General features: G+C 36.2%; 1 protein-coding gene across 2 annotated transcripts; it reads right to left on the bottom strand.

Moving 5' to 3' along the window:
- Positions 1-7,439: 7,439 nt before the first annotated feature.
- Positions 7,440-10,670, bottom strand: LOC134791454 (protein cornichon). Of its 2 annotated transcripts, XR_010144303.1 has the most exons (5): positions 10,499-10,670; positions 10,318-10,430; positions 10,078-10,221; positions 8,195-9,453; positions 7,440-8,117 (listed from the first exon to the last, which is right to left on the bottom strand). XR_010144303.1 is itself a non-coding variant. In XM_063762485.1 (4 exons), the coding sequence occupies exons 1-4, from the start codon at positions 10,646-10,648 to the stop codon at positions 9,426-9,428; spliced, it is 435 nt and encodes a 144-aa protein (XP_063618555.1). In that variant the 5' UTR covers positions 10,649-10,670; the 3' UTR covers positions 7,440-9,425. The 2 variants fall into 2 exon arrangements, 1 of the variants encoding a protein (XP_063618555.1); XM_063762485.1 differs by having other exon boundaries at positions 7,440-9,453.
- Between the last annotated feature and the right edge of the window lie 5,396 nt (positions 10,671-16,066).

The following is a 16,066-nucleotide window of genomic DNA, read 5'->3' on the forward strand; positions in this document are numbered from 1 at the left end:
ATGATTTAAGGCTTTTATGGCATTAAATGGTTTATAATCTTATGATTAGGATTAGAATTACAGTTTAAATTTAATAGTTTATTAGACCTATACTTTACTCTGAAAATTATGTTGTAGGTGCATAAGTAATCAAATTTTGTAACACGATCTTGTAATTCTTGATGAAAACGATGAATAGGGCTAATATTATGACTACTCTGCTGTGCTATGAGTTATGAGTATGACATAACTAAGAATTGCAGCACATGCAATCAAACCAAAGATTGCAACAGTATGTTAAACTAGAGTTTGTACTACTTAGGGCCAATAAGATTATGCCTAGAACTAGAACTTGTATTCTTTAGACAAGTAAACTTGTTGTAATTGAAAACATGCTTAGAGAAACGACATAGATGTATTATACTGGTTGATACCTAAAGTTGAACATTCCGATGGCTGTTAGGTGTCAACCAGAATATGTACGAGTAGTTATGTTGTTTTTAGTAAACATGTCTTGAATTATGACAATGTAAATAAAGCTATTGTAATTTATTTATTTTTAGCACGTGTAAATATTAAATACCCACATTTTAATCTAAGCTGCGCATATGAAAAACAGTACCTAATTGTTGTTTATGTGTCCACAGAGTACCTACAGAGTAAGTACTAATGTGGTACCTACTTTACAATTTACATCTTTAAATCTGTTAGAACTGCTATATGTCATTACTACAAAGTATTTGCAATCAAAAGAAATACGTAGGTATGTATAGTAGGGCTCCGCATAGTCTCCGTACCAAAATGTTGAAAAACATCTCTATGGCGCCACTCCGTCTGTCTAGTTAGATCGATCCTTCGCGCCGACATTTCTTGACAAACAAGCATTTTCTGACTCGGATCTCGTGTTACAATAAATAGGTACATACAGGGCCGGATTAAGCATATCGGGGCCCCTAGGCAGTGCGAGGCTCGGGGCCCCCTACAGTCAATTCTGAACACAGCATATTCAGTACAGGGAAATAAGTTTGCGTTTTTAATTTCAATCTACAGGCGTCGGCCGAGCCGATCCAAATCGAACGATGTCTTTTTCGCTCTTATTGCGTAAAGCTTTATTTTATCGGTTTTTGCCGATTCCGCGTCGCGTCAAGTGTGGAGAGAGCCCTTTAGGCTTAAGGCCAATTTCCAGTGGAATACCAAAGATGTGAGCTTCAGCGTCACTTTCCTATCTACCTCTAATGGCAAATTTTAAGCGAGGCTAAAGGCTAAGCGCAAAGTTGATTTTCTCAATAGTTAATATTTTGCGAGGCCGAACAGCGATTGTCCGACCATAAGATCAAACGCCGAGCCACATGATTAGAATCAACCTAATAATAAAGAATTTCCATATGTTAAAATTACTTAAATTACTAGAGTTAGACCAAGATAAGCCTGCAACAATTTTGATAGCACTCGCAGCACTATTCATTGACCAGTCAAGCTAACATGTAGATGATACGGGGTCAAGTAAAGAGCCAAAAATAAACGCGAGCGCAGCGAGCGCGAAAATTTTTGTTAACAATATCACAATTTGTGAAAGCGTGTTAAAAGGCCAGGTATCATCCGAAGTGCCCCAGTGAGGCGAGCTTTCATGCGAAGTCAAAGCCGTGCTTTATCAGGCTTCAGGATAAATAGTTGAGCACAGACACGAACCAATGTCCATTTTATTAAAAAGCGTAATCGCAGACCGAGCTTGGCGCAGCGAGGCCAAAGGCTAAGCTGAAGAGGAGGAGATGTGGAACACAAACCAATGGTAAATTGAGCTAAAAAGTGAGGCTGAGGGTCGATTCCTATAAAAAACTGGGGACACGTTCGTCTTCTTTCTTTTTCTTTATTTGAATCAATAGTCCTCGTGATTAGTTTGGTGAATAGTCGAAATAACCCAAAAGTTGTTGGTTATTCGAAAAAAAGTGAACCATTTTTCCTGAAAACCCCTAGATTATTACAACTTTACAACAGGCACGCAGAATACGTACAGTATTTCATTAATTTAAAGAATGGATCGAAAAAAAAAACAATAACAAAGCATACTCATTATTATAAGAATAAAAAATTTACTCATGTATTTTGACCCTATGAAACTAAATTTGTTTGGTGCGCGCTGAGCCGCCGCGGCCCCTTAGCCGAGGCGGGGCCCCTAGGCAGTTGCCTACTTTGACTTAGGGTTAATCCGGCCCTGGGTACATACTTATATTTATTTCTGAACTAAGTTTGTAATTTAACTCCCTAAGTTGCTGATTTTATTCATGAAATTTCTGTAAGAGTAAGCTGAAAAGTTTTGACCGGTTTTTGAAATAGGTGACCTAAGTTGGGAATTCACGAGTGACAACGATGAACTAAGAGCTTAGTACTTACCATTTTTAGTGCCCGTCTTATTGCAAGAGAACAAAATTCAATATATGGTGTAAGGAGGCATGTTGAATCCATCACATCGAAGTGAAAGATTTCAGAATAGAATCTTGAGCGTAGCGAGGGAATCTAGCGTGGAACAGTGGCTGACAAGTACATGGAACATAAAATCCAGTTTTAAATATATAAAAATCACATCCTTGCGTGATAAAAATGGAAAGTGAAAAAAATAATTGGAGAGGGAACGAACACATATTCGCACAGGGCACTGAACTTGAACTAAAAATGATTTTCGAATATGATAATATAGGTAGCAATATATATCAGTTACTAAATACAATATCATATTAAATGCCTCTACAGACGTTGTAATGTAACAAATAGCATGCCATTTTAGATAATCAGTAGTAAGTATAACTAGAACTAGGTTAGGAGGTACAACGAATTCAGTCGATCGATAAAATGTATCGCAAGTGAGGTTTGTAGAAAACCATTTAAATGAGATACCTATACCTAACTATATACTTAATTAAAAGCCAAGCCGATGAAATGTAGATATATTTTTTTAAGAAACAAGCATCACATACATCAGACATGACCATAAATAACAATTTAAATCATCTGTAAAGTGCCTGTGTAAAAATATTATTTACATAACAATGGATTATAAACGACAATCCTCATGTCAACTTGTGGTTTATTGTAATCTGTCTGTAATCGCAAAGTATATTAGCTACAGTCAAGTGCATTGAAACTATCGTCTCTTGAATGTGCCTTGTATGACCTCTAAATATTTAATATTTTCGGTACCAACCTATGTTATGATTCATAACATGGGCAAAGAATAAGTAATAGTATTACATGATAATAGTATTATAATTTATATACATATTAGTGTTTCTACTTGATAAAAACAAATTAAAATATTTTCTGAAAATAATTTAATTTGTTCTAATGGTAGTATTACATGGGTTGGTAAAACGTTATATTATATTATGGAGGTATATATAACTTATGAAGGCAGTCCTATTGGTTCTACGACTGTAAAAACCGGGCAAGTGCGAGTCGGACTCGCGCACGAAGGGTTCCGTACCATAATGCAAAAAAAAAAAACAAAAAAAAAAGCAAAAAAAAAAACGGTCACCCATCCAAATACTGACCACTCCCGACGTTGCTTAACTTTGGTCAAAAATCACGTTTGTTGTATGGGAGCCCCATTTAAATCTTTATTTTATTCTGTTTTTAGTATTTGTTGTTATAGCGGCAACAGAAATACATCATCTGTGAAAATTTCAACTGTCTAGCTATCACGGTTCGTGAGATACAGCCTGGTGACAGACGGACGGACGGACGGACGGACGGACGGACGGACGGACGGACAGCGAAGTCTTAGTAATAGGGTCCCGTTTTACCCTTTGGGTACGGAACCCTAAAAACGGTTAGCTTTTTGCATAATTGACTCGTACAGTGTTTTTTAGTCAACTGCAATAATTTACGGGGTGAACTTGTAAGTAAGCCATACTTACCTACTGAGCAACTTTTCCTATGGGGCCAACCCCGAAATCGCGAGAAAATATTTGGGTATTTCATACATTTTGGCTGGTGTGATGTTGATATTTTGTATGGGAGAAAATCTACCCTATATTCGAAGTGGTCAGCTTCAGAGGACCTACCACGACCACGGACAATTAAAATAAGTAATTTGTCTTATCGCTCTTGACTCTGGCATACCTACTTATTCGAGCAAATAGACCCTCAGAGGGCCTAAGTCGGCAGGCCGCTCTAATTTTGTTGTATAACCGAACTAAATTTACTGAACTTTGCTAAGAACGTATAAAAAGCAAATTACAAATAGTTCCAGTTATCTAACTAAAAGGTATGTAGAATACATAAAATTTTGTTTGTTACTGACGAACGTTAGGTTAACAAAGAGTCCGTCACGATCGCTAATACAGCACGCCTACTTGTAAATACGGCAGAACGCAGCATGCTTGGCATCAAATTATTAGATAAAATAAAGAGCGTCGACATCCGTAATAAAAAGACCAAAATTACTGATGCCACCGAACTAATTTGCCGACTGAAATGGAAATGGGCCGGGCACACAGCACGAACAAAAGACGGTCGCTGGAGCGAACAAATGCTACATTGGTACCCGCGCGACGGCAAGAGATCACGGGGCCGCCCGCGGCGCCGCTGGCGGGACGACGTCGAGGCCGTGGCTGGCGTAGCGGACGAGAATTGCCACGGACAGAAATACATGGCACACGATGGAGGAGGCCTATGTCCACAAATAGACATCTCAATAAATAATTAGGAAATAGAATAGAATAGAATTATTAAATTACTTATAAAATTAAACTATTATATTAATGCATGGAACAATAATCTAAATGAAAATATTATTAATACTAAATCTATCTATATAAAATAATAATAATTGCATATTATGTAAACTAAATGAAATATTTATCGGAATAAATGGCTCTACTACTACTACTTGTAAATAGCTTAGTATTATAGCTTCTGTAGTATAACGTGGGCACGTCTTCGTTTGCACGGAATGATGATGATGATTGATAAAAATATCTTTCTCCGGGCTTCAAACTATAACAAATTTCACCTAAATCGGTTTAGCGGTCGGGTTAATAAGTGGAATCTTGAGCATTGCGAGGGTTTTCAATCACGAGAGGCAAGCTAACTACCTTTTCTGCCGAGTACCTATAGCACAACATGTTTTATCTCACAGAGGACAATAGGTACGTTGGCAAAAATTATAAATCTAAACTAAAAATCATCGCTTATAAATAAATGTAGATATCCAACATTCAAAACAATATCTACCTATAGTCCAACAGTTTAAACATACAATTTGCACACTTACTTAATAAGTGCTCAAAATTAAATGGTTATACAAAAAAAACCGGGCAAGTGCGAGTCGGACTCGCGCACGAAGGGTTCCGTACCATAATGCAAAAAAACGGCAAAAAACGGTCACCCATCCAAGTACTGACCCCGCCCGACGTTTCTTAACTTCGGTCAAAAATCACGTTTGTTGTATGGGAGCCCCACTTATATCTTTATTTTATTCTGTTTTTAGTATTTGTTATGGCAACAGAAATACATCATCTGTGAAAATTTAAACTGTCTAGCTATCACGGTTCCTGAGATACAGCCTGGTGACAGACGGACGGACGGACGGACGGACGGACAGCGGAGTCTTAGTAATAGGGTCCCGTTTTACCCTTTGGGTACGGAACCCTAAAAACATGTTTTGGTGCTTTTGCGGTATAATAAGACTACAAACATTTTACGGCAGGGAAAGTGTGAGGGTAGGTGCTTATGTGCCCCGCTGTGCTTAGAACGAACGTGCATTTTCCTCTCCCCTTCGGACTGAATGCGGCTGTGATTGTAAGGTATATTTATTTTGTTACGCATTAAATAAACATTGACAGACTGATAAAATTGTACGACTTATATTGTTCAATGAGTGGCTTATTATGATAAGATTATCAGAGCCAGCGAACTATCTGTTTCTTTCGAAATTCAGGAGCATGACTAATCTGTCGGCTGTCGGCGTCACATAAGTAGGTAGGTATGTCTACACATTTTGAAATCAACGACATACATACTTATCAATAATACGAGCCCCGATGCAAATGTTTTCGTCTACGTCTAGTGAGACCATTTTTTGAGGTTCTCGCGTTTGTTCAAAAATAATGTTTTTGTTTAAAAATTACTAATATTTAATGCTTATACTAATGTAATTTAATTTTATATGGTAATACTCTGCAATAACTAAATCCAAATACAAGAAATACCGTTTGTACTGAAAGAAAAAAAATAATGATTTTAATTTTTTTATTGACGGGTAGGATTACAACATATGTGAAAAGGGCTATTACTAGGGAAAGCAATAGGGCTCTGCCAATGTACTGACAATTTTGTCTCGAGCCCATGCATGCAGCAGTGCTGTAGGAGAGGACAATATGATTTGGACAACGTTTTTGAAAAGTCCTTTTTTTCAGCAATAAAAGTCTCATGGAATTTTATTGTACGATCAAAATAAACTACATTAAACATTACTATTATGGTTCCCATTACTGGGTCATTATATGTTCATGTGTAAAATTTATTAAAATAAACAAAAATGTTGCGTGGAACTAGACGAAATAATTTGCATCGGGGCTCCTATCAATAGGAAGTTTGCAATCAATCAATACTCAATTACTCAGGTCAGATTAGGTATTTCGGCAAGAGATAGCTCGCCTACTGTCATTCACAGATGGCAAAATTATAATAAGTACAGTCAGCGTCATATAGTAGGTAGCATCCAAAGTATTCAAATTGTTTAGTAGAATACTTTGAATGCTACTGTTTTTTTTTTTCTTTTTAGTTTATTTATTCACTTTAAATTTTAATACAATTTTTACACATGCATGCCACTATTGGAAACCTCTAGGGTTTATGTAATAGTTGGCGAGATCGCGCGGTCCAATCCGCGTTTGCTTAATACTATTATTAATTAATACTTAATACTATTATTATTTATTACATGCTTAGTTGTGTTTCGGTAAACTTAAATTAATTACTTACTATACGATACGACGCTGACTGTACAGGGTGGCCCATTTAGATCGGTCAGTATGGGAAAATCTGAAACTAGTTCGTTTTTTTAGCATTACTTGAACTTGAAAGAAGGTAAGCGATCTTGACATGTCTTTTAATTGAAAAACGCTTTTTAAAAATCAGTAACTATTACTTATGAAAGCAGAAGAATATAAATGATCATATTAGATTCATAATTGTTGCATATTTGCCATAACTTATTTTTAAAATGTGTTTCAATTAAAAGACACGTCCAGATTGTTTACCTTATTTCTAATGCTAAAATAAATGAACTATAGAAGACATACGACGATCTCTTCTTAGGAACCATGTCATCGATTTTAGTAACAAGAAAAACTGCATTCATACATTTAGAAAAAATGTGTACGCAGCTCGGGAATCGAACCCGGACGTTTTGAAAAATAAAACTAACAGAGTGGACATAAAATCAAAAAGTTTGTATTAAATACATAAATTATTAGCAGTAATTTTTATTAAGTAATAAAATACTTTCATTCACAAACAGTCACTAGAATCGCAACAGTATAGGGCAACTACCCCGACAGACATTGATATAAATAAACAGCGACAGGATAAAGTTACAGATATGCTGTTATCATTATATTCATCACACTTACCCAAGTGGAACTAGGCATGATAATTAATACATTGTTAGTATTGCTATCACATTCTACAATGAATAGGTTCATTTTATGATCAGATTTTATTAAGTACTTATCAACAATATGATTTTTGTAATTTTCTTTGATCCACAAAATATTGTTAACATAGAAAGTATTACAATAATTTCATGACCTGTAATAATTTACAATATATTTGGTATTAGGCAGGGATGACATATTCTAATGCTACTAATCTACATTTTGGTTTATTTTACACAACAATAATTACATATTTTTACCTGATACGAGGGCTGCCTTTTAAGTTCTGTCGTTTGCAAACCTCCCGCGATTTTATAAAAAAAAACTAGTATTATCGTAAAATATTTGAATTTAGAACTCGAAAACAAAAGAATGACTCGAGATCGGCCGAATCGTTTCAGAACAGCGTCGGTTCAAAGTTGACAAGTCAGTTGTGAAAATGGAAATTACGAAGGAAAATTTACGTGCGATAATTTTTTACAACTTCAAAAGAGGTTTAACGCGTCTTCAGTGCTTTGAAGAGTTGACTACTGTTTTTAATAATGAAACACCATGCCTACGCACTGTGTAACGTTGGTATTTAGAATTTCAACGTGGTTGCTCTAGTTTTAGTGCTAGGCATCGTGAAGGTCGACCAAAAACAGCCGTGACTCAGGAGAACATTGATGCTGTACGGCAACTGATCGTCGAAGATCGCCATGCGACATACCGTGAGATAGAAGCTTCATTGGGTATTTCAGGGACCAGTGTTCAAAATATTTTGCATGACCACTTAGGCGTAAAAAAATTGATCTCACGCTGGATACCACATTTACTTAGTGAAGACCAAAAAACGGCTCGCGTTAGATGGTGTCTCAAAACTCTACGAAAAATCAACCAAGGAAACTCTAAACACGTTTACGACATTATCAGTGGTGACGAGTCTTGGATATATGCCTACGATCCGGATTCTAAACAGCAGTCGACTGTTTGGGTGTTCCAAGTTGAGCCAAAACCGACCAAAGTAATACGCTCACGGAGCACTTCGAAAAAAATGGTCGCCACGTTTGTAGCGAAAAGTGGCCACGTTGCCACCACCGTGCTAGAGGATCGTAAAACGGTCAATGCTGACTGGTATACCAATGTTTGTTTACCAGAAGTTATCAGCGAGTTCCGAAAAAACAACCCCCGACGTCGTATAGTACTGCACCACGATAATGCGAGCTCACACACCGCTAGGCAGACAGTTTTTAAAAGAGCAAAACGTCGAAAATCTAGAACACTCGCCATACAGTCCAGACTTAAGCCCCAATGACTTCTTCACTTTTCCAAAAATTAAGCAACGACTTCGTGGTCAACGGTACCGAACGCCTGAAGAAGCGGTTGAGGCATACAAAATGGCCATTTTGGAGACCCCGACTTCAGACTTTAATAAGTGTTTCGAAAACTGGTTTGATCGAATGAAAAAGTGTATTACGTATCACGGTGATTACTTTGAAAAACAATAAATACCAATTAACAGTTATATTGTCTTTAGTTTTACCAAACGACAGAACTTAAAAGGCAGCCCTCGTACATTTTGTTTTTGAATAGTTTTTCAAGTGTTCATTACAATGAGAGTAAACTGAACTGTAAGAAAAAAAAGTATGTATTGTCACAGATCTGCCAATACACACAGATTAGTAAAATGATGAATCTCTCTGTCAGGGTGTTTACACCGTTTACACAAATTTGTTCCTCATACTATTTGACTTAAGGAGTGCTAAATATAAACAACAGTAAACCACTTAACATTAGGGTCTGCCATCCAAATTATGCTGCAATCAGCACCACAATCATTCTGAAAAATAACAAGAACAAGAAGGTTATTAACATATTTGACAAGGGATTCGTCAACGGGGGCTAAGATAGAAAGAAAAGTAAAGCAAATCATTTTGAGCTCATCTAGGGCTATGTTTGATGCCTACTACTACTACTTTGCTTCACTATTTACTGAATCAATTTACTTGGTAAAGTGTACTATATAAGGTGACTAAAAAGACCTTTTCACACTGACTGATGTTATGGGAAGCTAAGTCAAGTACTGAAATAAATAGATTCAGCATGTATTATTTAGTATGACAATTGAATTACCATTGGTTACCTATTTAGTAATGCATTATTTTTCGAATGCAAAATGAGTATTAAGTTTCTATGATATATTTAGATTATAAGCCTCTTTAAATAGTACAGTATAAGTATAATTATAAATTGATACTTGAGTGCTTCTATAGAATATGAGAAATGAAGAGAGAGCAACAGTACAATGTGGCTGCCATCCAACTCGTAATTGTTCAATGTGCAGTTAATTGGCTATTAACGCATTCACTGCCAGGGGGCGTGGCCTAGGAACAAACTTGTATGACGGTGGACGCACATGTGCGTCGGGGGCAGTGAATGTGTTAATCACACATGCCAAACTTACCCGTATAAGTATAAAAAGAATGACAAGAGGTAGAACGCCAATTTGATCCAGCCTTCTCTTTGACAAACTGTCAGAACATCTGCATTCATTATGCTTGTGGGGTCATACAGGCCAGGCCCTGACATAACTGGCCGCGTGCGGTATCTGCATTGTAAAATAACAAACACATTACTCATGCCGTCGAAGGTAAATCTTTAATTAGCATTCTCGTCACATAAACATAACCTAACCTCTACTAACCTGTGTATGTGATACAGAATCAAAGGCACGTTAATCAACAGCGAAAACCATTCTCCCGATAACAGGAATAACACGTTTATAAACAAGTGCAGCAGATATTCCGGCAGGACTAGCTGGAAACAGATAAATAGGTTACAACAAAGTCGTCACCCAGGTTTTCTTATAAGAAACAAATACGTACCGGGTTGAGGCTGTTACATTGATCTATTGGATTTTTATAATCAGTTTTAAGTTCATCAAAAGCTATCACATGGAAAATCGAGAAAAATATAAGGAATGCGTCTATTATAAGGGCTATAATATAGGAAAAAGCAGGAAAGCTAAACGCCATTTTGACAAAACTAAATGACAAAAAAGAAATGTCATTTTGTTTTTTTTTTTTTTTTTTTTAATTTATTATGAGCATTGGCAACTAGGCCATCAGCTCAAACACAAAACAAAAATAATTACAATGCACAGCTTATACCTAAAATCTAACTACTAATACACAATACAATATGATATGAATCTAAAAGTTACATTAGACATAAACTTAAAACATAAAACACAAAAATAATTACAATGCACAGCTTGAACCTAAAATCTAACAACGAATTACAAAATACAATGTTATAATATTAATTAATGAATCTAAACGTTACATTAGACATAAACTGGTTATTTCAATCACTTATAAAATATTTACAAACTGCCAATAGTGTGAAGAACAAATTCATAGATTACAGGATATAATTGTTTATATTTCAAAAGACCCTGTACGGAGTTTGGCAGGACTTGCAAACCTGTATCCGTACTGATAACCGATTATGTGGTTTGCTCGAACGCAGCCCTACGGCAGGTGTCAATGGTGACACCACGACTGGCGCGACGCGGACTGTCAGACGAGGATCGCTCGCCATTACTGCGTCGGAGGGTGATTTACTTGAAGCTACGCCTGTTTTCCGTGTTTTATGTATTAAATCCTTTATTTAATGATGTATGGTGTTTTCTCTCTTAATAGTTCAGAAGCGAGATGCGTAATTTACGTCCACAATATATTATAAAAGGCAAAAAGCCAGTAGTTTACTCGCTTATTGTTGCTAACCAAATGAACGCCGGTTCAAGTGATTTTACTATTATATTCGCACCATTCATCATTGAATAATATAAACAAATCTTTGGTGAAGCCTTATTAAGGCATATTTGATGAAGAAAATTATTGTTGACGGTGTACATCACCGTGGTTCATGGCGTCATGCCACTCTTGTCCAATACGAGAAGTTAGTTGGAATACGACATTTGGTAAGCTATATCGTGTCGTTTCAATTGTTGGAACGATGTTCAAGCCACGTAAGTTATAATTTAATGTTCTATGGGTAAGCAATCCAAGAACTAAGTGCCATAGTGTCAAGTCTTGAATATCATTATACAATCAAGGAAAATCTGTGAACGGTTGTCTTATCCACTTAGTGTAGAATAGTATTGCACACATGCAAACAATTTACAGCCTAAAATATTAGCTATTATGGCATATAACCATGTAAACAAGAATGGTCATAATTATTTTACTCTTAAAATATGCAAAAAAGGGCAATACTCAAAATTACTAAGTATTATGATTATGAATGCCAGCTAGACTACTGCAATGACATTATAGACACACTGTAATATTTATTCTGGACTCAAATTTCATAAAAATCATACTACGATGACAATGTTGCATGTTCAGCGCAGAAAGTTCTATCAAGGTGTTATTAAATTGATTATGAAATTTATCAGTCATAGTGGTTTGGCTTATGGTGTATGAGTTTATGTTTAAACGCCTAGTCTATGATTGATGTCGGAAAATATTGGCATTAGCAATAAAAACAATTGGATTAAGTATTTTACATGTTACCGATATAAAAGATTGGTTATTTAACATTGAGTAATTCTTTAAGTTACTAATATATCAAAACATTCTAAGATTAAAAGCAATATAGTTTGAGAGTACTTATGTGGTGTATGATTATTATTACACTTTGAATATTATTGTTTTGAATGTAATAGAGAACCTGAGCTATTATGCCTATTTATGCAAGATCGACCAAGTTGCTGTCATTGAATGGCATAGTTTTATAAGGCTATGTTGAAATACTCCCTTTGAGAATGTTGTTTGTGTGTGAGTGTGAGTGAAGCATGATCACATTATGGGAAAGATGGTAATAATTGTCATTTCATATAAAGTTGTTGCTTCATTTATATTTTCACAGAATAAATGTGTTTTATGCAGGAGGTATTGTTTACCAGAACAAGCTTTATGTCTGCATACTCACAGAAGCCTTGCGCTTTCAGAATGATTGCACACAAATGAGTAAGTAATACTGTCCCGTGTAAAAGGTTTTGGCAGTATAAGAAATATAATCAGCGATACAAAATTGAATGAGGTAAGGCCAAATTATACTGTTGTGTTATGTGAGCGACATTCACATATAATTTGTAGTTATAGCATGGTTAAAATAATAAAAATAATAACAAGTGAGTGATCAGATATATAATTGACTTACACAAATTATACTCAAAAGCGGCTATTGAGGCATGTTCCTAACATATTCAAATTGTCATGCACCTACACTAAATAATTAATGTGTTAATATGTTTCTACTAAAATAGAACAGGTCAGCATAGCCACTAAAGGCCAGTGATGTCCAAATGGAAAGGATGTAGTGACATGTGCCGTTAATAAGGAGCTGTGCCTACTCTTAATGTTGACTGTACATAACAGGCAGTCAGTTCAGTGAATTAATAAATAAAAAAATAAAAAAGGGACAATTGATATGGTGATGACTGATGATACCTACTTGTAAAAGAGTTTATTTAAATTATTTACTATTCATATTATGTTGCTGATTGAAAATTGTGTCATTTTAAGAGACCTACTAGTTTAGTCTTGGTTAGTCATGAAAACATAGTCAAAACTACTTGAATTGAATTGAGGCAATAATCTTATATGTAATTGACAAATAATAATGTGGAATAAGATGTGACAGAAACATATCACATGTTTTTGTTGTTTGTTAAATGTTGTATGTTGTGTGTTGTTAGAATGTTCAAATGTCTCTTCAAATGGCTACTGCAGCTGCTTGATGCGAGTCCTCACCGAACTGGATGGTATAAGGAATTCTTGGCAGTGAAAGAAATCTGCGGTGAGAGATGACTGCAGGTAGTATGTTAAAAGTTGCCAAGTTGGACGCTGCATGTACCACTATGAGAGAAGTTAAGTATTCTCAATACAAGTTCTTTGTTTCAACAAGTTGAAGTATTTGGTTTTCCATGCAAGAAAATCATACTACTACATCCCATTTTATTGAAAATCTGACAAGGTCATAGAATAATGGTAATAATATAATGGCACTACATATGTGTTATAAAAGATAAAATATAATAAATTATTGCTGTATTGTCATGAAGGTGGTAAACCTGGCATATCGTTATGGGAAGAAGTAACATTGAAAGATGGCTTACTAAAGCTCATACAGTATTGGTATACCTACACCTTAAGCTAATAAATTGTCCACATGTTTTATTCACATTACTTATTCTAACAAAACCCTTTTTATGTGTGGGATAGTGTCAATACTTCATAAAGAATCTCGATAGAGTATGCGACATGTCTTGTGTGGGAATCTTGATGTAATTGAAGCCAAGATTATTAATTTATTACCCGCCTGTGCAATGTTCCACTGCCGGGCATCATAGGTCTTCCACGGGAGACATTAAATCTATTCTGATCAAATATTATGTTGATGAATTATTAGAAAATATTGAGTGAGCCAAGGATAGTTGAACCATAATTTCAAAAGTTGAATCCAAATATGTTATGTTATGACAGAGTTATTGCCCTGAGTTATGGTTGCAGAATGTACTGGCAAAGGTCTGCCTTCCTGAGCGGCGGTGCGAGTCTGTGCGCCTGCATGACGGTGCGGGTCTGCCTGCCTGAGCGGCGGTGCGAGTCTGCGCGCCGACCGATGGGGCGAGTCTGTGCAATTATATGGTGGTGCGAGTCTGCGCACCTGAGCGGCGGTGCGCGACTGCGCACCTGAGCGGCGGTGCGTGACTGAGGCAGCCTGTGTGATAGCGGGACTAAGTCCAATCTATATGCTTAAAGAGCCACCGATACAAATGTTTGAACCCATATAACGTATCAGCTTAGCGAGCCCATGATACGAATGCTTAGCGAGCCTATGAGACGTATCAGCTTAGCGAGCCCATGATACGAATGCTTAGCGAGCCTATGAGACGTATCAGCTTAGCGAGCCCATGATACGAATGCTTAGCGAGCCTATGAGACATATCAGCTTAGCGAGCCCATGTGACGCATCAGCTTAAAGAGCCTATGATGCAAATGCTTAAAGAGCCCTTGTTTATAAGACGCATCAGCTTAAAGAGCCTATGATGCAAATGCTTAAAGAGCCCCTGTTACAAGACGCATCAGCTTAAAGAGCCTATGATGCAAATGCTTAAAGAGCCCGTGTAACGTATCAGCTTAAAGAGCCTATGATACAAATGCTTAGAGAGCCCATTATACAAGTAAGCTTAAAGAGCCCGTGTAACGTATCAGCTTAAAGAGCTTATGGTACAAATGCTTAAAGAGCCCATATTACGAATCTGCTTAAAGAGCCCATATTACAAATCTGCTTAAAGAGCCCATAAAACGTATCAGCTTAAAGAGCTTATGGTACAAATGCTTAAAGAGCCCATATTACGAATCTGCTTAAAGAGCCCATGTTACAAATCTGCTTAAAGAGCCCATGTCACAAAAAAATGCTTAAAGAGCCCATAAAACGTATCAGCTTAAAGAGCTTATGGTACAAATGCTTAAAGAGCCCATATTACGAATCTGCTTAAAGAGCCCATGTTACGAATATGCTTAAAGAGCCCATAAAACGTAAGCTTATGGTACAAATGCTTAAAGAGCCCATATTACGAATCTGCTTAAAGAGCCCATGTTACGAATATGCTTAAAGAGCCCATAAAACGTATCAGCTTAAAGAGCTTATGATACAAATGCTTAAAGAGCTCATATTACAAATCTGCTTAAAGAGCCCATGTTACGAATATGCTTAAAGAGCCCATAAAACGTATCAGCTTAAAGAGCTTATGATACAAATGCTTAAAGAGCTCATATTACAAATCTGCTTAAAGAGCCCATATTACGAATCTGCTTAAAGAGCCCATAAAACGTATCAGCTTAAAGAGCTTATGATACAAATGCTTAAAGAGCGCATATTACAAATCTGCTTAAAGAGCCCATATTACGAATCTGCTTAAAGAGCCCATATTACAAATCTGCTTAAAGAGCCCATAAAACGTATCAGCTTAAAGAGCTTATGGTACAAATGCTTAAAGAGCCCATATTACGAATCTGCTTAAAGAGCCCATGTTACAAATCTGCTTAAAGAGCCCATGTTACGAATATGCTTAAAGAGCCCATAAAACGTATCAGCTTAAAGAGCTTATGATACAATAAAGAGCCCATGTTACGAAAATGCTTAAAGAGCCCATGTTACAAATCTGCTTAAAGAGCCCATTTTACAAAATCGGTTTAAAAGAGTCCATATGACAAGTGTGCTTGAGGGCCCATGATACTAATTTGTTTAAAAAGCCCATGTTATAAATTTTCTTAAAGATGTCATGTTACAAATCTGTTAAAGAGCTCTATAATACCAATTAGCTTAAAAAAAAAAACAATAAACTAAATTGCTTACTTATAGAGAGCCCATGATTTAAA

The sequence above is a fragment of the Cydia splendana genome, chromosome 1 (genome assembly GCF_910591565.1).
Source record: "Cydia splendana chromosome 1, ilCydSple1.2, whole genome shotgun sequence".
In the NCBI taxonomy this organism is placed as follows: domain Eukaryota; kingdom Metazoa; phylum Arthropoda; class Insecta; order Lepidoptera; family Tortricidae; genus Cydia; species Cydia splendana.

What these genes read in the sequence shown, in the direction of transcription:
- LOC134791454 (XM_063762485.1), bottom strand. Translation starts at nt 10,648, where the DNA reads ATGGCGTTTAGCTTTCCTGCTTTTTCCTATATTATAGCCCTTATAATA. An exon ending in ATTCTGTATCACATACACAG is followed by an intron (nt 10,222 to 10,317) that starts GTTAGTAGAGGT and finishes TTTACAATGCAG; the next exon opens with ATACCGCACGCGGCCAGTTA. An exon ending in TTCTTTTTATACTTATACGG is followed by an intron (nt 9,454 to 10,077) that starts GTAAGTTTGGCA and finishes GTTATTTTTCAG; the next exon opens with AATGATTGTGGTGCTGATTG.